We start from the raw sequence: 21,619 nt of genomic DNA, 5'->3' as shown, positions 1-21,619 counted from the left end.
CAAAAGAGAATAGGCAGAAAGGGAATAAAAAGGCCGTCAAATGCATCCTTGTAGGATTTGATGATCACACCAAAGGATACCGACTTTATAACCCAAACAGCCGAAAAGTTTTCATCAGTCAAGATGTCACAATAATGGAGAAGATAAAGAAGAGTGTTGCTCTAAACATCGAAGAACCAGTTCAAGAGGTGACAGATTCAGTGGGGGTCTCCGCATCAAAAATGGAAGATTTCAAAGAAAATGGTCAACCAACAGATGAACTGGACGACAGTGAACCTGAAACTACTTCAGGTTTATCAAACGATCAACCTAGAAGATCTCAAAGACAGAGAAAAAAAAAGGTGGATCCAGACTTCGTAACATATGCATGTGGTGGACATAACAGTGCAATAGGTAATCCGAAATCTGTTTCAGAGGCTTTATCCAGTCCTGATAGTATTTTTTGGAAAAGTGCCATCGAAGAGGAACTACAGTCTTTTGAAGAGAATCAGGTATGGGAATTAGTTGAAACGGAGAGAGATGTCACTGTTGTCGATTCAAGATGGGTTTTCAAGAGGAAGTCCAGTGCTGATGGAGAAGTGAAATATCGAGCAAGGTTAGTCGCAAAGGGATTTACACAAAAGTACGGAATTGATTACAATGAGACTTTCTCTCCTGTAGTCAGATATTCCACTCTTAGAATTTTATTTGCATGAACAGTCAAATTGAATTTAGACATAAGGCATTTAGACTAAAAACAGCCTTTCTAAATGGAAATTTGTCAGAAAAAGTTTTTATGAAAATACCTGAAGGTTTTATATGCTCAGAATCTGATAAATGTAAAGTTTTGAAGCTTAATAAGGCAATTTATGGTCTTAAGCAGTCAGCTAAGTGTTGGAATGATAGAATTAATTCAGTATTATTAGAATTGGGATATACTAAATCTCAATATGAATCTTGTCTTTTTTCCAAAAAGGTTGAAAATAGCTTTATAGTCATAACTTTATATGTGGATGTTTTTTTCATTTTTTCCAATGATGTAATGGAAACTAATAATTTAAAAGACGAATTAAGCAAAATATTCAAAGTAAAAGATTTGGGTGTTGTCAGAGAATGTCTTGGTATGAATGTTAATTATGATAAGGAACAGGGTATTTTAACATTGAATCAGGAATCTTACATTGACCAAATTTTGAATGAATTTAATATGTCAGAATGTAATATTATAAAAACACCTATGGAATGCAATATTAGTCTAGAAAATGGTGATCAAGATCAACTTTCCATGTACCCTTATCAGAATTTAATAGGGAGTCTTATGTATTTGGCAGTTATAGCTAGGCCAGACATTGCATTTAGTGTAAGCTACTTGAGCCAATTCAATCCGTCATATAGTCAACTACATTGGAAGCATGCTAAACGCATATTAAAATGTTTAAAGGGTACTAAACACTATTGCTTGCGATTTTCAAAGGAAAACATGGAACTAGTAGGCTTTGTAGATGCCGATTGGGGCAACAATTCTATTGATAGGAAATCATACACAGGGTATGCTTTCAAATTTTGTGGTTCCGTGGTTTCCTGGCAAAGTTGCAAACAAAAAACAGTTGCGCTTTCTAGTACCGAGGCAGAGTACATGGCTATCTCTGAAGCGGTAAAGGAGGCTATTTATTTAAAAGGTTTATTGTACGAGCTAATGGGAACAGCTCTTTGTGTGAATTTGTTCAGTGATAATCAAGGTGCAGTTAAATTATCTGCGAATGATACCTATCATAAAAGGTCAAAGCATATTGACATCAGACATCATTTTGTTCGACAAGTTATTGCAGAAAAGCAAATTGTATTGAAACATTTACCGACACATGAAATGCCAGCTGATATTTTAACGAAAAGTTTACCTGCTGTTAAACATAATTATTTTTCAAAAATGTTGGGCATTCATGATATGTAGTAGTTCATAAGTTTCATCATGTGATTTTGTTTTTATTTGTACTGTGTAAGTGGGGGTGTTGAAATATTTACCCAGTACATAAGTAATATAAGTTGTCTTGTAGTATTTCTATGCGCGGCATGCGCAGTCGTATATTTATTCTGTGTAATTGTAAGATAGGCTATGTGAAAGCTATGCTCGCTCCCTTTTCTCGTTGGCCGTTGTTGAAGAGTATTATTGTATATTTGTCAGTGTGTTTACTACACAGTTATTTCCTATATTTTATTAAAGACTTTTAATTATTAAACAGTGCATTTAATTTATAACAAGATTTTATCACTCGGTGATATAGCAATCGACGTATTGTATCGATTCACTTGCCTACTTGTAGCGGGGATTGTTTATAAACAAACATAAAGAGGTTAGAGTTTCTTTCAGTTGTTTTCAATAATTTCAATAATGGGAAAGAAAACAGGAAAAAAATCAGAATCTAAGGCACCGGCACCAAGCGCGGAGGATATTCTTGTTTTCACACAGGCAAAAGGGCGTTTGGATAGAATGTGGGTAAGGGTACAACAAACGTACGATTTAATTGGAATACATCCTTCTTCTCTGAATTCGTTTATGATTCCTTCCGAAAAGATCGAACAAACAGCTGAGGAATATGAAAGTTGTCTTTCCGAGTTGGACGCGAACGGTACACGTCATCGAGATTTAAGGAAGGATACGAGCGGATTATCAAAGGCATTCGATGATTTATATTACAAAATATGAGAGGTTAGAGCTGCTCACCTAATTCAATATTCAACTGCTCAGGGTTCGGATGAAAAACCGGCTTCCAAATCCTTACCAAACAATATGCCGCAAATTCAATTACCACGATCCAATGGTAAACTCGAAAGTTTTCCGGGTTTTTATTGCACTTTATGGTAAAGTGATCCATACCAATAAGGATTTGTCTGACATCGAAAAATTTGCATTTTTACTATCGTATTTAGATGGAAGAGCCTTAACTCTTGCACAAACGGTAGTTTTTGATCCGAATAACTACGAAACCGTATATGATCTCCTCAAAAACGAGTTTTCCAATGTTAGAGTTGTGGCATCTCACTACTTGAATCAGATATTTTCATTGCAACCAATCAAATCAGGCTAATGTCAATTGTTTGAATAAACTCAAAATCTCAGATTTGGGACAGTTTATGCTGTTATTTTGGAGTTTGAAACTTCTTGATTCCGATACACGTCGGGACTTTGAAACAAGATTTCTGAATACGGATTTTCCAAAATTTACTGATCTGATTGAGTTTCTCAGAGATCGTTGCGCGGTAAATGACTTGAGTTCAGATAAACTCAAAGCCAAAATTCAAGCTAACTCTCCGGTAACAATTAAAAATAAGAGGGTTCTAGTTACTACACGGGAAGAATCCACTTCTACACCGAATGAACAAAATTATTCATTGTGTTCGTGTTGTGAGGGTCGACATAAATTTGCACATTGTCCTGAATTTTTGCAATCTTCGCTTGATACACGGAAAAGGTTCATCATCATCATCGTCGTTTATTCACACAAAATATAATAACAAGAATACCAAGACAACATTATGTAAATAAACATTAGAAAACCCACAGACGCAACAAATGCTGCTGTTACGTGGTGAAAAATATGAAATGCGTTTGACGAACTCGTACAACTACATAGAAGATGTTATTCAAGTTTAGATCGGCATTCAATTGCGAATTGTTATTCTGAAAATTTTGTCGCAAATGCGGAAATAGAAAACATAATACGTTGATATGTTTTCAGAAATCGAATATCGAGGGTGTTTTATTTTCCGGAAATAGTTCACGAGGGAAGGTCCAAGTTGACCTGGTTCAAAAAATTGATACACCTTCCACTTCGAAAGGTCTAAAAATTGTAAATACTTATTCTTATTCGGCTATGGATACAACTTGTCTTCTTGGAAAGGCTCGCGATAGGGTTCGAGATATAAACGGAATATGGCAAACCTGTAGGTTGGTCTTGGATCCTGGTAGTCAGATTAATTTCGTCACCTCAAATTTTGCATTGAGGATTGGAATAGCGAGAAAAAAGTGTAAACTTCAGATTTCTGGGGTTGGTAAGAGCCCGCTCTCTTCTGTCCGCGGTTCGATTTACTTACTTCGATGTTCAATGAGGATACATTAGTCTGTTTTGAAGCGGTTATTGTGGACAAGATAACTTCGGATCTTCCGACAGGGAATCTCCCACCTACAATGAGAGATCGCTTTTCTAATCTACGATTCGCCGATCCTGAATTTGGTTATCCTGCTCCGGTTGATATCTTACTGGTGGTTCAATCATATTTCGATATTCTGACGGATTGTAGTATGTATCAGTATGAAGAACCTGTATATTTTCATACTTGAGACGACAAGGTCCGTATAACCAAACACCATCTTAAAATATAAATATATTTACTATGTTTAACCTTGTCGATCGTGTTGTATTTATCAACTCGCAAGGTTGTTGTGAATATACAATATAAATACTAAATATATATCATGTCGCTAGATACATAAAGTAGTAATAATGATCTTATTCAGTAGTATTCTGTAATTCATTCATTTCCATGCTTACACTCCTAAATTACATCATGTGAGATATCATCTGTGATCAGTTCAGTGTGGAGTAAGAAATAAATACCCTTTGATGAGTCTGCAGAGTATTAATTGATCATTCCTTCAACTGTATAACGATTGACCGAACCTACCCTAGCTGGGTACATCACATGGCGATCCTGCCAGTCCTATGCAGATAGAGATCACAGGACGAACCGCAGCATATAATCGGTAAACCAAGTGTGATATCCACGAGATTAGGCTGGGTTATAATGGGAGATATGACGTCGGCGGTTTCCCAAATTGTTCAGTCATTGTTTGTGATATACGAGGAAGAGTCACTCGATGACTTTTGCTATGAAGGTTATTCTTCAAACAGATTGGTGGTGTAGGATCAGAGAAACAGGAAAATGATACTCTGTTAGTTCGCCAAAGATTCGGAAAAATTTATTTTCATCCTCTGGACTCTACAAAATTTACGGAAAACATCATTTGCAACATTGATGAAGGTGTTTACAAAATAAAGGTGAGGTAAAGATGAGCATTACTAAAAGTTATTGACTAGAAAATATCGCAGAAAAGATGGTCTGGTATAATTTAGATATACAAAGAAACATTATAAAATTCAAAACATTTTTAGTTCGAAATAAGAGTAAAAATAAAAAGTAATATACACACATATAGGTACAAACAAAGTACTTACAAGCTAGACAAATGTATCTTCCCAAAATCATCTTATTAAAATTCGAATCAACTCTCCAATATTTCACGTATAAAGAAATCATAATATATTAAAAAGCGGAGACAAACAATGCGACCGATGCATAGATAGTACGCCGACAGACGGAGGTGAAATCAAAGGAACAGCGGACTCGAAACAAATTAGGGTAAAAAAACTTAGACGTATGTATGTGATGCGCTGAAGTAATGAAGTCGATAGGGGCTAGAAATCTTTATTTTATTTTATTATTATTCCGTAGTTGGATATTTGTTTTTAATAAGGAATAATAAAACCGCCTGTGGAGTTGCTGGGTGGATTGAGTAGCTCAGTGGCTCCAGTGCCGGTCCCAAGCCCGGATAAAGGAGGAGGGTCATTAGGTCAGGCCAGCAACCTACCGGTGGAAACTTCATATACTCACAGACTTAAACAAGCCTCGGAAAACGGATGGAACCCTGGATACACGACCACAGCAAGGAATAGGACAAGAGAAAGGACAATGAAAAGGACGATGAAATGGAAAGAAAGAACAATAAGAATTGGAACGTGGAATGTTATGTCATGGCAAGCAAAAGATCAAGAAATCATAAGTGAACTGAAAAATAATAAAATCGACATTTGCTCCCTGTCGGAGGTGAAAAAGAAGGGAAAAGGGAAGATGGAAGAAGGCAATTATGTTTTCATATATAGTGGAGTAGGCAGAGACAAGAGAGCACGCTCAGGGGTAGGAATACTGATAGACAAAAAGTATAAACATGTCATAGAAGATGAGAAGTACATTAGCGATAGAATATTATTGACCACATTAAACGTAGATGGAAATAAAACTCAACTCATAAGTGTTTATGCCCCAGATATAAATAAATCCAAAGAAGAAAGAGAACAATTTTACGTAGAGTTACAGGAGGTAATCGACGGGATAAGACCAACAGACAAAATAGTGATCATGGGCGATCTCAATGCGAGAGTCGGAAACGAAGCACTCACAGGCATAACACAAAGATTCAATGAGGAAGAGGTAAATGAGAATGGAGAACTTCTGAAGAGTTTATGCGCCGCCAACACACTAAGAATAAATAACACCTTCTTTGAACATGACATGAAATACAAGTACACATGGCAAAACACACGAGGTCAACAATCTGTTATAGACTACTTCATAACAAATAGAGCAATCACACCGCAGATGATACTGGACATCAGAACACTGAATGCAGCCAATGAAGGAAGTGACCACAAGCTAGTGCTATGTAAACTCCGACTGTCCCTTCCTAGTAAGCCAAAACCCAAGCCTCAATATGTTCATAAATTCAATATAGAATCACTTGAAGATCAAAGCACACAACAACTATACTGCAAGCGACTAACAGAAAAGATCGAACAGAACCCAATTATTGAAATGAACCATGTAGATCACCAATGGGAAACTTTGAAGGATAATATCCTTAGTGCAGCTCGGGAGTCCATAGGAGAACGGGAAGTGGATATCAATGGAGAGAATAAAACTCCATGGTTCACACCGGAAATAAAAGAGTTAGCAAACCAGAAGAAAAATGCCTACATAAATTATATCCGTGACAGAAACCGTGAAAACTGGACTCTGTATACCAAAGTGCGAAATCGAGTGAATGCAAAAATAAGAAACATCAAGGAAAATTATTGGGAAGGATTCACGAAGGGAATGGAAAGGGACTTGTACGGAAGCCAGAGAAAGATTTGGGGAATGTTGAGGAGAAACAAACTGGAGATACAGGACACTGTTGAAACAAACAAAATATCGATGACGGAATGGGAAGAATACTTCAGAACAGCCTATAGTGGAGAAGAGAATCTCCTTCAAGCAAAAGACAATGAGGAAACTGATGAGATCAACATCGAAACAGAGGCCATCGAAAATATCTTGAAGTCTCTGAAAAATCGAAAAAGTCCCGGTCCCGACGGAATAACTAACGAATTGCTAAAATCCGGAGGAGCAAAGCTGCAAAATGAAATGAAAAATCTTTTCGAACACATTCTGAAGCAGAGAAGAATCCCGAACGAATGGAAGAAGAGCACCACAATTCCCATTTTCAAGAAAGGGAGAAAAACATCACCAGAAAACTACCGCGGTATCACCCTACTTAATAGCGTGCTCAAGGCGTTCACCAAATTTATTTCAGAACAACTCTGCAAAACCGTACAACTGAGAGAGGAACAACAGGGATTTCGCAAAAACAGGTCGACCATCGACGCAATATTCATTATCAGACAAATAGCCGAGAAATCTAGAGAATTCAACAAGCCAGCTTAAATGTGTTTTGTGGATATGACCGGGTTCGACTCTGTGATGTCGTCGATATACTAAGGGAGAAAGGAGTTAATCCCTTACTAATTGAAATTATCCTTGACATAAACCAAAACTGCACAACGAACATCAGAACAGGTGGACTTCTATCCAGTGATATAAAGATGAATAAAGGTGTAAGACAAGGTGACTCACTAAGCCCTCTCATATTTAATTTGATTATGGACAGAATAACAGAAAAACTGCCAAGAACAGCGGGATACAAGATGGGGAATATGTATTTTCATGTTGTCTCCTACGCCGATGACGCCGTATTGATTTCTGACTCAGAAGACGATCTACAGAGAATACTTCACGCTTTCAACCAGGAAGCCAAATCATTGAATATGCTCATAAACACAACCAAAACAAAGTGTATGGTAACATCTAAAGAACCCATAAGATGTAAACTGGAGATTGATGGAAGGATGGTGGAACAGGTGAGAGAGTTCACATACTTAGGAGCAGACATCACTAGCGACGGAGATCTAAAGCGGGAAGTAAGAAATCAGACAATGAAAACGTTGAGGATATCAGGTTGTCTTCAAGATATTGTATGGCGCAATAAATATCTAAACATAAACAGCAAAGTTAGAATATATAAGACAGCCATCCGACCCATCATTACTTATGCTGCGGAGACAAGACCAGATACGGCAAGGACAACACAGATGATGAGTACGACAGAGATGAGGATAATAAGGAGAATACATGGAAAGACTTTACTGGACAGGGTGAGAAACGAGGAACTAAGGGAACGAAGCGGGATTCAAGACGTGGGAAAGTTTGTGAGGCAGAGGAGAAAATACTGGAATAAGCACCTAGAGAGAATGTCGGACAACAGACTGGTGAAAGGAGCAAGGCAGAACAAACCCACGGGGAAGAGAACCCAGGGAAGACCACCGAAACGTTGGAAAGAATGCTGGACGTCTACTTCGGAAGAGGCTGATTAATTATTAACAGGCAGACGCCTACCTTTATGAACTACCAGCTCATATAAGCAAGATGTTTATTGGTTGAATCGTTCAACTGTAATTCTATTATATTGGGATAATGAAACACCGGATTTCTTAACTACTATAATGAATTTGGCTGTACAAGTTATATGTTTGCAAGTTAACAGCTACAAGCGTACTGGTGTATGATGCCCAATTTTCTGGGGATGTTAATCGTCGCCTTGGATTCTGCATACCAAAGCGCCATCCAGGTCCCTGATTGGTCCACGTCCTCATTCCTTTGTTCCTACGATGTGACTTCAGGATGACCATATGTGGCTCCTGGCGCCAAGGAAGTTCCAGTTCTATTTTTAGCCCTTGCTGTACCTGCGGGGGTTGGCTTTTCGACCCAAATGCGTCTTTGTGAATATTCAACTGTCCGTAAAGTTTGTGTGAAATTCACTTGACGCAACATACCACCCCCCTTGAAAGCTCTGCCTTTCAATAACGTCCGAAACTGCAGGCAGAGTACCCTAACACTCAAAAAAATGTCAATTTTCGACCGGTAAAACACAAAGTCCCGATAGCGGTCGTTTGAATAATCCTTTAGCGGTTCTCACTGTCACTACACGCACTATACTGTCCTTACAATGGTGCGTTTCGGTGATTCCGGCTAATTCCCAATTTTGAGGAGGTGTGTTGTCCTCCTTCAATGATACCATTGTCCCTGGTTGCTGGTTCCCAAACTCGATCGTCACCTGAAGAGACTTCTTGATTCGATTTGTAGTCTCGAATCGTAGATCTTCTTGCGGTGTTGATACACGAAAATGACCTGATGTGAGGACATTCAGGACCAAAGGATCATAGGATAGAGGTTTTTAAAGGTCGAGAGTTTAAGCACTCCTCTACCTGTACAATGACTGTCTGAAACTCATCATAAAATAGCCTCTCATTACCTAAAATTTCTTTGATATAAAATTTGGTTGACCTTACTGCCGCTTCACACAGACCGCCAAAGTGCGGTGCTCGTGGTGATATAAAATGCCATTGTGTCATATGTCTTGAAAAATACTCCGAAAATTTAGCCTGATTTTTGTACGATTTCAGAAAATCATCTAATTTCAAGAGTTCCCGCTTTGCTCCAATAAAATTCGCCCCGTTATTCGAATATATGTTTTGAATCAAACCTCTCTTGCAATAAATCGCCTGAAACAATTCATGAATGATTCCCTGCTCAAGTTCGGAGCTAGTTCCAAATGAACTGCCTTTGTCGAAATGCAAGCAAATGAATATGAATATGAATTCACGTATTTTTTCCCTGATAGATCGCCCATAATGTAATTCGATCTTGAAGGTTTGATGCAAAAACAAGTTAGAGATTTATGTCTCTGTCTCTTTCTGACCGTAGCGTGTCCTGATAACACCCTATATTTTATTCGTATCGATGAAAGAAGAAATTGCGCTCCCAGATGCATATTCCCGCTATGCTCATTCTTGAAGTTAAGTTTTGTTAAATGCTTAACCGAATGACCGAATTCCTCAGGTTCACAAATTTGTTGAATTCGCTTTTCTAAAACAACATTAGTTGAAAAATTGCAAACCACTTTATTCGTCCTTGAATTCCCCCCTTTTCCATTTATTTGCCCTGCTATGATCCATCCCAACCTAGTTTTTTGTAAGGTTGGTTTCCCCCTACCAAAATTGATCTGACCCGCACAGATTAAATTCCAAAATACAGAGCCACCCAATATCCCATCGATTTTATCGGGTTCTGCAAACGACTCATCTGCCAAGTTGACATGTTTCGGAATATTAAATCGGCTTGTATCGATTTTTCTTGTTGGAATACTGTCAGATATTTCTTCTATAACTAGAAATGTAGAATTAAATTTAAAATTCTTGAACCTTGAATGAACCGACATGGTAACGGAAGATCTTGTATGAGACATTACGTTTCCAATACCAACAACTGGTATATTTATCCGATTCCGTGACAGGTTTAGTTTTTTAGCGAATTCTCTCGTTACAAAATTCGACTGGCTTCCTGAATCTAAAAGGATCCTACCCCGATGTAGATTTCCGTCCGAACCCGCAAAGTAAATAATTGCCGTTGACAATAGAACGTCTGATCCTTGTCTGACCGTGAAATTGTGTACCGACTCTTCCTTAACGACTTTCGGAACTCTTTGACCATCTGTATTTTTAAGAACCCGAGTTGAGGGATGCCTTACCGTCACACATGAATAATTGTGAGAGGTACCCCCTGAAGTTTCCATTGCCGGAATATCTTCACTTTGTTGTGATTCTTGTGGTTGAGTAATTGCATGCAACAATGTGTTGTGCTTATTTCCGCAGTGCCTGTAACCACCGCGTTTGCAGGCTTGCGCCCTATGTCCCTGTTGGAGACAGTTCCAACAAGAATTTGACCGTTTGACTTCATTTTGCCGTTCATTTATTGAAAGTTCCAAGAATTTCTTGCAAATGAATAAAGAATGGTTTTCCTTACATATTGTACATGACCTTGAAAGATGACATGAAGGCCTTCGAAGTTCCTTCAAACCCTGGTTTATCGCTTTGTACCCCTGTTCTATTTGACTCTATTGTTTCAAGAAGAACGCACCTTTCCTCTAAAAATTGTAAAAACTCTTCCATGCTCGCGAATTTATTTACTTTACCCGATTTTTGCCATTCCCTTCTTGTGACAGGATCTAGTTTTGCCTCGAGAGTAAAAATTAGTAAAGTATCACAATGATCTACCGGTTGACCCAATGAACCTGAGAGCCCTTAAATCCCTTCTAATTTCATCCAAAAATTTCCTGATTTGACCATATGATTCCTTCATTATGGGCGGAAATTTATAAAGAGATTCTATGTGATTTAATGCGATCATCTTTTTGTTCTCAAATCTGGTCTTGAGCAATGACCAGGCCTCGTTATAGTTGTCAGACGAAACTTCTAAAGACCGAATGACTTCCGCAGCTTCGCCTTTAAGAGTATTCTTCAAATAATAGAATTTTTGAATGTCTGTTAAACCTTTGTTTGAATGAATTAGCGCATTGAAACTATCGTAGAACTCTAACCAGTTTTTGTAAGAACCTTGAAACTCTGGAATTTGCATTGTGGGCAATTTGACATTTCTTTCCGCTATTGAATTTTCACTTGAGCAAAGTGAACCCTTCATGAATTGCGAGATCTTTGTATCCGCGAGAGCAATTGATTCAAAATACGCATCCTGAAACTCGATTCTTTCTTGTTCCTGCAAGTCAGGATGATTGATGTCGAGTTCTTCAATTTGTATTTGCAAATTTTCAAACTCGTTCCACAACTCTTTGCATTTTTCTAACCGTGCCGGGATTTGGCCTGCCTTTTCTGACTCGATAGTCTTCAAAAAGGATTCAAATCGAGTTAATTGAGCTTTAACTACACCTCTGCGTTTAATTAAAACACTCGCTCTGCTCGCCGAAGGGGCTCCGCCCCTTGGACCCCGTCACTATGCCGGTAGATCCTTCACTGGGTATCCCTCTAGAAAATAAAAGATTTTTTTCGGAAACCTTGTATCGTTAGCTGATTTCAGACGATTCACTCGGTATACTATGCTGATTCTAGGGTGGAATTCTGTATGATTTTTTTTCCTAGAACATACCGTTTGGCCCTTGTTCACATGAAAATATTTGATGCAAATAACTTTCCATGACGACAAATCAAGGGCGGTCCTAGCCTTAAATTTTGAGGGGGTTCGCCGTTATGGGCTTCGAGTATTTCTATGGGACCAAATCCCAGATTATACCGATATCAAGCCTTACCTCTCAAAAATATTTATATTTAGATATTCATATGAATATTTATATAAGGCGTACAACTTTGCGTCCGCCGTTTTGCAATAGATGGCTGTAACGGTAAGTGGTAGTAGAATAGTTATTTATAATACAAGTGCAGAAGGCATTGATATTCTTCCAAGAGTTCAAAATTCAAAAACGAGCCACGAAGTGGCGAGTTTTTGAATGAACGAGTGGTAGAATGAGCCTTCTGAACGAGTATTATACATTATTTTCTCTAATTAATTGCATTTTTGTTGAAATTAATGAAATATTTCCATAAATATCATTTAGTGATTTTTGCATTGAAAAATGTTGGTTGGCAGAACTGATTTCTTTAAGGCAAATTGATGAATTGACAGATAAAACCGTGGCGGAAAGTTCGGAGTACCAACATATATTAATAAAATATAACCATGAAAACTGTGCGTTTCTGATATATTCTCGCACGATTTTGTTCTACAAGATGTGGAAGAATGAACGGAATAACCACAGAATTAGAGAAATAAATATATCGTAGATGTCATACAATAAGTTTAGGTATTTGTGAACATAACGCCATTGACATGTTAGTCGATTTGTGTCTGCATCATAAAGTTATTCACGACTAACCATGTTAGCTTACGAGCCAAATTCTCGTCATTTGCGGGAGGTTTCAATTTTCTACTAAAATATGAAAAAATCCGCGGCTGAGGTTCATCGAATGCTTTCAAATACCTATAGTAAGAACGATATTGGTGGAAGAACGTACCAACGATATTGTTTATGTCTAGGTTTAGTTATTTTCTGGTACATCTGTAAAATGGCTTGTTCCGTTTGATTAAATAAATAAAGAAATAGATGAGTGGTTTCAACGCTTCAAAAATGGTGATTTTGATTTCGAAGACCAGCATCGCGGTGGAAGAGAGAAGTTTTTTGAAGATGCAGAATTGGAGGCAATAATTGATCAAGATTCATGTCAAACGCAACAATAATTGTAGGATCAATAGGAGTGACACTAAAAGCCATTTCAAAACGCCTGAAAGTCATAGGAATTACTCAGAAACAAGGAAATTGGGTGCGGTACGAGTTGAAGCCGCGAGGTGTTTGAACGACGTTTATTTACTTGTGAACAGCTGCTTGCAAGACAAAGACGGAAGGGGTTTCTGCATCGGATTGGGACTGGAGACGAAAAATGGGTTCATTACGATAATCCCAAGCGCATGAAATCATGAGGATATCCTGACAATGCTTCCACATCGACGGCCAAACCGAATATTCACGATTCTAAGGTCATGCTCAGTATTTGGTGGGACCAGCTCGGCGTAGTGTATTATGACTGAAAGAATCACAGGCGATCGTTATCGAACGCAATTAATGCGTTTGTACCGAGCATTGAAAGATAAACCGCCGCAATACAACGAGAGAGAAGATGAATTGATTTTACTGCATGACAATGCTCGACCCCATGTTGCGAAAGTAATCAAGATATACTTGGAAACGTTAAAATGGGAATTCCTACCCCACGACCCTACCCGACGTATTCTCCAGACGTTGCTCCCACGGACTATCACTTGTTTCAATCAATAGCACATGGCCTGGCTGAACAACACTTCCGATCTTATGAAGAAGTAATAACTTGGATCGATTCGTGGATCGCTTCAAAAGACGACCAGTTTTTTCAATTCGTACGCTGTCCGAGAGATGGGAGAAAGTAGTGACCAGCGATGGGCAATACTTTGAATTATAAATGTATAACCAGTTTTTTACAATAGAGCCTCGAATTTCGCAAAAAAGTTTTACCCTTATGTATTTGTTGTATTATAATACCTTTATTTACTTATCAGGGTTTTAACCATTCAGGTAGAAATTAAAAAAAAAATAGATTGTTTAATATGAAAAAAAGAAGACAATTGGCAACTACACATCACAAAATCTAATTTGGTCTTCAAAACTTTGAACCCTTTGAGAACCTTGTAATCACAGCGTCCTCGTCAACATCAATGTCCCTATGAATGTTCAGGAGGACAAAATACTCCATAAAAATGGAAGCAAACTACTAAATATGTCGTTTTCCACTGTATCTTATTATTATCCTCTATGATAGAAAAACTTTATTCAAATCAACAGAATTTTCTCACACCAAAATATCACAGCGATATATATCGATATTTTACTCTTACATATTTCGATACATTTCGATAGTGTCAGAAAATATCGATACAATATATAGATATCGATAGTTTTCTGGCCTTTGCCCATCCCTAGTGTGGATTTGCCGAACGCAGTCATAACCATAAACAAAGATTTCTCTATGACCATAATTGTCAGTCAAACTCAGACGCATGTCTTAAAATTTTGTTCGAATATAAATCGTATATTGTATTCTTTAATAATGAATAAAAAATAACCGATATCAACCAAATTCTCAGATCCCATTTTTCCAGAAATGGCAATTTCTTTCTTTGAAGAATTTGGGAGAAATGAATAATCAAAATGTGAGCGTCAGTCTTTCAAGAAAGTTATTCATGCTTATAGGTTTGTAAAAAATTTTTAGAGAATATTGAATAATAATATAATCCCAACATTAAGATTTTAAATTAGCACATTTCTTCTTTATAGAGACATGTATGATGCATAAGTCCAAATTTAATTGATGATTGGGTGGGAAAAATTGACAAAAAAAGTTTATGTTTGTTAGTTAAGTTGTAATCCTTTTTATGGTCCTTTTTTTTTGTTTATTTAATAGTTACAATAGACAATTATTAGCATATTCTTCTCTGAATTTGAACTTCGAAAGAAAATTTGTCATTTTATGTCTTGCCGATGAAAATATTGATAAGTCAATTCAAAATGAATACAACCGTTTTCCACCCCGAAGGGCAAGAAAACGGATATTTTAGGTCTTGCCGAGGCTTGACCTTTCGGAGATTACCCCGCTGATTTCTTTCATGAACATGTGACTATACTTACCCCTCTTACGCGCGGAAGCTACGCCAGAGAGGAGAACTCTCCCCTCCGTACCATTTCTCCTTTGCCGGCTAGGAGTGGCGCTGTAATCCACAGTGCCCGCGTTTCTTCAGTACCTTCTCTTAAAATGACGGCAAGGCATTACTCAGGTCAAGCCTCGGCAAGACCTAAAATATCCGTTTTCTTGCCCTTCGGGGTGGAAAACGGTTGTATTTTAGCTCTGTGCCTTCGGCTTGACCTTTCGGAGAAGTGTTTGGCATCTGCCGGCATCCAGCGTACTGTGACTATCAGATTAAGAGTATGGAATAAAACCTCCTCTTTACTCAAAGTATATAATGTTAAAAAAAAAAAATAAATAAATAAATAAAATATTTCTCTAGATTCACAAACAAAAAACAAAACTCAACTCTGTAACAATGTATATATAACTATGAAATATATATATATATATATATATGTATATATGTAGGAAAGATATATATATATATATATATATATATATATATATATATAAAGGTTTGAAAGAAAAACATTTCATACAATGACCAAGAAATCTGTCCAATGATATCACATGAGAAATCACAGCATCGAGTTTGATGGATCATACTGAACTGAAGGAACTTCGTAAATTAAGTCTTTTAAATTCTCTTGGTCTTTCAACATTCTTGCAATAGTGCTTGAAAAAGTTATTTGAACCTCGTCAATTACCCTTCTCCAAGATGGAGTCTATTGAAACATTATTTTGAAAATCAAAAGATGCTACTGCGGAACGGATAGACCCGGGACCCATTTCAATTCTCAAATCCTTGAAAGGTTCTTTGAGCCGTCCTGCTATTATTGTCCTTGTTGCTGCTCTAACTGCCCCTCTGGTTGTGATAAAAAGAGGGAAAAGATTTTTCTTAGCCCTCCTTCTCTGCTCAGACACTTTAATTAGGAGATTAACCCATTTGACCAGGTCTAAGAGTTCATCTCCCGAACTTCTTAGCTCCCAACCGGATTGGCGATATTTGGTTCGATCCGTTTTAGACCCAAACATAGGCCAGAATATGATCGTAGAATTCGAAAGCTGGCAGTGATCTTTATCCAGGCTGATGAGTGTAAGATCATGAATCCTACGACCTGAGGCCAATAGCAACAAGATGGCTGTGTGTCGTGATACTTGAAAAAAACTATTCTGATCCGGGGGATGTGACTTCAACCAGTTGACTAGATCTAGGATATTCCAAATGGTTGACTTATGCGTAAGACATGCCGAGGTCTTGAGGCCTATGGCTTTCAACATCGTTTTAATCAATGGATGCCCTGACAGTCGTTCCGCGCCCTCGGGTGAAGAGAGAGTTATCACCACAGACTTATGGACCAGGATCGTCGACAGAGCTAACTTTTTAACTCTGAACAAAAACGACAGATATGCACAAATATCTGATGCGCTTGGTCCATTGGATCTTACACCCGACCTTTCGCACCAAGACCTCCATTGTTTCCAGGCCGAGTGATAGGTTCGTAAAGTTGAATCTCTCCAAGCACCCTGAAGAAGTGCGACATCATCTGGTGATAGACATGACATTAACGGAGTCCACCCCGTACCTTCCAAACTTCCAAACGAAGGTCCTCTGATCTGGGCGGAGGAAGATCGGTCGAAAGATCGATAAGAGCGTGGGACAAATTCCTTAGAATTATTGGAGCTTCTAGAGCTCTGTGTTTGAGGTCTGCCCTCCAGAATACCTTCTCCCAACGTGGGACTACTAGAATGAAAGTTCCTTGGGATTTGTTCAAATTTTGCAGAACTCTGGGAATTAGTGGAGGTGGTGGGAATATCCAGGCGAGCCTGAACACCCAGGGTCTGCTGAACGCGTTTATGAACACTGCTCGCGTGTCTCTCGCATCTATCGTTACATATTCTGGAACTACTCTCGATCGGTTCGTCGCAAACAAATCTATTTCCGGGATTCCCCATTTGGAAAAAATCATCGATGTCACCTCCGCTTTTATATGCCAATCGGGAAGAATCAGACCCCTTGACAGGCAATCTGCCATTGTGTTGCAATATCCGGGAAGGTAGTAGGGAAATATGGCTATCCGAAACTCGTGTGTTATGGAAAGTATCTCTCTCGTTAGTTCCAAAAGAGCCTTTGATTTCGTCCCCCCTTGATTTCTCAAGTAGGCCACAACAGTTCTGTTGTCTGACTGTATCATCAGGGATTTTTCCACCAATGATTTCTTCAATTTCTTCACGGCTATAAGCACGGTGAACAATTCCTTCCTGTTGATGTGCCAGGCTTTCTGAGTCTGTGTCCACGTCCCCGACATCTGCGTCTCGCTCATTTGAAAGCCCCAACCCATGTCCGATGCGTCTGTTGACAAAAACATTGTCGGCTCGGAGATGAAAATCCTTCCGGGAGTGGAAAGGTTCTGTAACCACCATCGACAATCGGCTAGAGCCTCCTTGGGACACGGAAATTTCTTTCTCGGTTGGATCTCTGGCAACCATTTGCTTGCCCGTTGAAGCCTTCTCGTAAAGAGGCGACCCATAGGGGTAACCAGAGACGCAAAACCTAGCCTGCCTATCAAGGATTTTCCCGACTCCCAGCTCCAAGTACCCTTGCTCACCAACTGGTGTAAGCTCTCTCGAATTCGTTGAGTCTTCTTGGAGGGTAAGGTCTTTCTGTTCTGTTCGGTGTCCCAAATTATACCCAAAAACTCCACTGATTTCAGTGCCTCCAAATTGGACTTCTCTAGGTTTACTTTCCAGCCTAGGCTCTGAAAAAGATCTACTGCGTATTCCAACTGTCTCATTAGTGTTGTTGAATCTTGGTGTGCAAGAAGAAAATCGTCCAGATAAACGATTACCCGAATACCCTTTGCACGAAGGATACTCGCTAACCAATTGCTTATTCGAGAGAAAATCAGAGGAGCACTGGACAGACCGAATGGTAAGCATGTCATTTGAAATACTCTCCTTTTGTAAGCGAAGGAGAGGTACCTGCGATGCTCTTCCTTTACTGGAATGTGGAAGTATGCTTGTGATAGGTCCAGTTTCCCTACAAAGTCGCCTTCTTGAAGAAACCCTGGTACTTTGTTTTGATTTACCAGACGAAAAGGCTTGGGATTTAAATACCCATTGAGACGCCGAAGATTGAAAATCTGCCTCATCTTCCCGTCTTGTTTCGGGACTAAAAATAGTTGAGATAAGAACCCGGTCTTTGCCACCGATGGTTCCACCACTTGTTGATTTATTAGAGTATTGATTTCTTTTGACATAGTTTCTGAAACTTTTGTGGAAAATTTTTTTATAAGAGCACCTGTCAACGGAACAGAAGGAGGTTTCTTTACAAAGGGGATGGAATAACCTTTTATTGCTTTCATCACGTATGTTGGAGCGCCTAGCTTTTTCCAGATGCTCGAGTACCCTTTGATCTGACCTGCTACAAAGGGCGCGTCAAAGACGCCTCTTGCCTTCTGGACGACGCGGCTTGTTGGTTCTTCCTACGTGACCACCCCTTGTTTCTCGACGATTTCTATATGAAGCAACTGCAGTAGAATGAGGACTCGAACGATTTCGCCAAGATGAGCTCTTAGATTTCGATGGCTGAAATTTAGACGGTCTCTTGTGCTCTAACCGAGACTTTTTTTGAGGGACAGAATATGTTCTGTTCCCGGATCTATCTGACTGCTTGTAAAAAACATTGAAAAAACCTCCTTGTTCTTTTAAAAAATATGTTAATTTTTCTTCATCGAAAATGTGCGTCGAAGAAGGGGGAATTTGGTTCAATTTGACTGTTTGAAAGTCCGATTTCGTTTTATATGCTTGACGTCTAAATTTAATGGTTTCTGCTCTATGAGCATATACAAATTGTAAAAGATCATCTGAATAGTTCTTAAAATTAGAATTGGTATCAATTAGGACCGACTTTAGGTCGTCGACAATATCAGGGTGCTTAGCGGTAAGGCCTTTCAAAACCTCAGCTAATGCTTTTCTTTGGTTTAAAAGGCCACGGCAGATAGTGCCTAATGTATCATCAAATGTTACTAGTAGGTCCGAGGCGAAAGACCTAGTCGCTAAACTTCCCAACTGCGAATTAACTTTGAGAGCCCCAAAAACTGGCGCCGCCTGCAAGCGTTTCTGAACTTCTTTATATCTAATTTTGTTCCACGATTCTGAACCAAAACGTTGGCAGGCAATACCTTCTGCCTTTATGATTGGACTGGGCTCCGGAATGTCCGGAGCAGCTTCCTTTACATCAGGTAAAAAATCTAGATCTAGGTTATCTGTGAAATCAATAGCTGGCGCTTGCCAAGTTTGGGAGCTCTCTTGATCAGAATTATAAGGTAACTCATCTTCCTCTTCGGCCGATGACTCGACCCCTGTAGATTGAGTTTTTGCTAATCATCCAGGCGGGCGCAGATTGAAGCAAACATTGTATCCACCTTATTTTCAAGAAGGGCGACTCGATCAAGCCTTGGTCTCTTCACAACTTGCTCCTTTGAAGAATATCTTCGACGTTTACCATGGGAGTCTTCAGACATTTCTTCTTCTGAACCAGCTTCTGACTTCTCACCCAACTGGCCTGAAGCTTCTTGCCTGGATATTAGCAAAGGTTTCATATCTCTAACCGCCTGATTGAAGATTTCGGATTGGGCGGCCGAACCTCTTATTCGATTGGAAACAAATGGGGGACTCATAATCAGGGCCCTGCAGAAGGCCCATTCTAACATAGACATTTTGATGTCCCTGTAGGTTTTTTCCGACAGATGATCCGCTTCTGGAGAAAAAGCCCTCACTACTCCCAGAGTAGGAAGTGCAAACCTGATTTTGTTGAGGACCAGGGGATCCACTGGATTTCCTAGCACCTGTTCTTTCGTCAGCTGGGCCACCTTCCACTCGGTCCAACCCTCTGGCAAGTTTTCCTGAGCCAAAAGTTTCAGCCTTTCCAAAATCAGATTATCATTTTCTGTCTCTGCAGATTCTTCAAGCAGTTCACCGATTTTAATGAAGTGGGTTGGTAGTGCCATCTGGAGAATAGAGAGTTAATTTAGAAAGTATGAAAAGTTCAAGACCAAATAGTCCTTCTCAGCTAACCCTGAGAGAGTGGTACAGATATTCAGCTGAACAGCCGATCGACTGCCTCAGTAAAACAGAGTTTTTTGGCTGCGTTTGCAGAGCCTTTCGGCTGCGTTTCTGGAGCCTTTCGGCTGCTTTTGTGGAGCCTTTCGGCTGCATGAGCAGAGCCTTTCGGCTGCATTTGTGGAGCCTTTCGGCTGCTTTTGTGGAGCCTTTCGGCTGCGTTTGTGGAGCCTTTCGGCTGCATGAACAGAGCCTGTCGGCTGCATGAGTGGAGCCTTTTGGCTGCATGAGCAGAGCCTTTCGGCTGCGTTTGCGGAGCCTTTCGGCTGCATAAGCAGAGCCTTTCGACTGCATTTGTGGAGCCTTTCGGCTGCATGAGCAGAGCCTTTCGGCTGCGTTTGTGGAGCCCTGTCGGCTGCATAAGCAGAGCCTTTCGGCTGCATTTGTGGAGCCTTTCGGCTGCATGAGCAGAGCCTTTCGGCTGCTTTTGTGGAGCCTTTAGGCTGCATGAGCAGAGCCTTTCGGCTGCATTTGTGGAGCCTTTAGGCTGCATGAGCAGAGCCTTTCGGCTGCATTTGTGGAGCCTTTCGGCTGCGTCTGCGGGGCCTTTCGGCTGCGTCTTCGGAGACGGACGGCTGCGGTTGAGGAGGCAATCGGCTGATCTTAGTAGAACGTAGCTTCCTACAACGAAAAAAGGGATAATTCATAAACTTACCTTTCCAATGGGACCCCTAGGCACCGGAAAGATAATTTCACAATTCCGAACACTACACAGTGTTAAACGATCGTAATAACAACGAACGCTTTTATTTCACTTGTTCACTAGTCGAGAATCAACAGCGTACTGAAGAAACGCGGGCACTGTGGATTACAGCGCCACTCCTAGCCGGCAAAGGAGAAATGGTACGGAGGGGAGAGTTCTCCTCTCTGGCGTAGCTTCCGCGCGTAAGAGGGGTAAGTATAGTCACATGTTCATGAAAGAAATCAGCGGGGTAATCTCCGAAAGGTCAAGCCGAAGGCACAGAGCTAAAATAATAGATATATTTTAAAGGCTATCATTCCATTGGATATTTACTTGTGAGCCCTAAAATGAAGTTACATTTATTCAATTGACTCATTAATAGAAATACTACCTGAAATAAAGAAATTGCATTCAATGTTTATTTTCAGTTTTGACAATTATTGAATTTACATAATCGTTCGATAAGATCTATGAAAAGACCTACAGTGAGATTTTTGTTTTAGGAATATTCAGTATAGCTGTAATAAACAAACTGAAAAGAGGCAGAATGAATAATAGATCT

At 39.5% G+C, this 21,619-nt stretch overlaps 2 protein-coding genes across 3 annotated transcripts in view; both read right to left on the bottom strand.

Moving 5' to 3' along the window:
• Window positions 1-21,619, bottom strand: part of LOC123676965 (nuclear pore membrane glycoprotein 210) — a 252,898-nt gene that overhangs the window by 203,601 nt on the left and 27,678 nt on the right. The gene's annotated exons all lie outside the window — the stretch shown is intronic.
• Window positions 19,228-21,141, bottom strand: LOC123676975. The gene is made up of 2 exons (XM_045613340.1): window positions 21,031-21,141; window positions 19,228-20,263 (listed from the first exon to the last, which is right to left on the bottom strand). The coding sequence occupies exon 2, from the start codon at window positions 20,261-20,263 to the stop codon at window positions 19,634-19,636; it is 630 nt and encodes a 209-aa protein (XP_045469296.1). The 5' UTR covers window positions 21,031-21,141; the 3' UTR covers window positions 19,228-19,633.

Source organism: Harmonia axyridis, chromosome 1, assembly GCF_914767665.1.
Source record: "Harmonia axyridis chromosome 1, icHarAxyr1.1, whole genome shotgun sequence".
Taxonomy (NCBI): domain Eukaryota; kingdom Metazoa; phylum Arthropoda; class Insecta; order Coleoptera; family Coccinellidae; genus Harmonia; species Harmonia axyridis.
This window is presented reverse-complemented; position numbering and strand designations above follow the sequence as displayed.

Coding starts and splice junctions, on each gene's coding strand:
- LOC123676975 (XM_045613340.1), bottom strand. CDS start 20,263: ATGGCACTACCAACCCACTTCATTAAAATCGGTGAACTGCTTGAAGAA.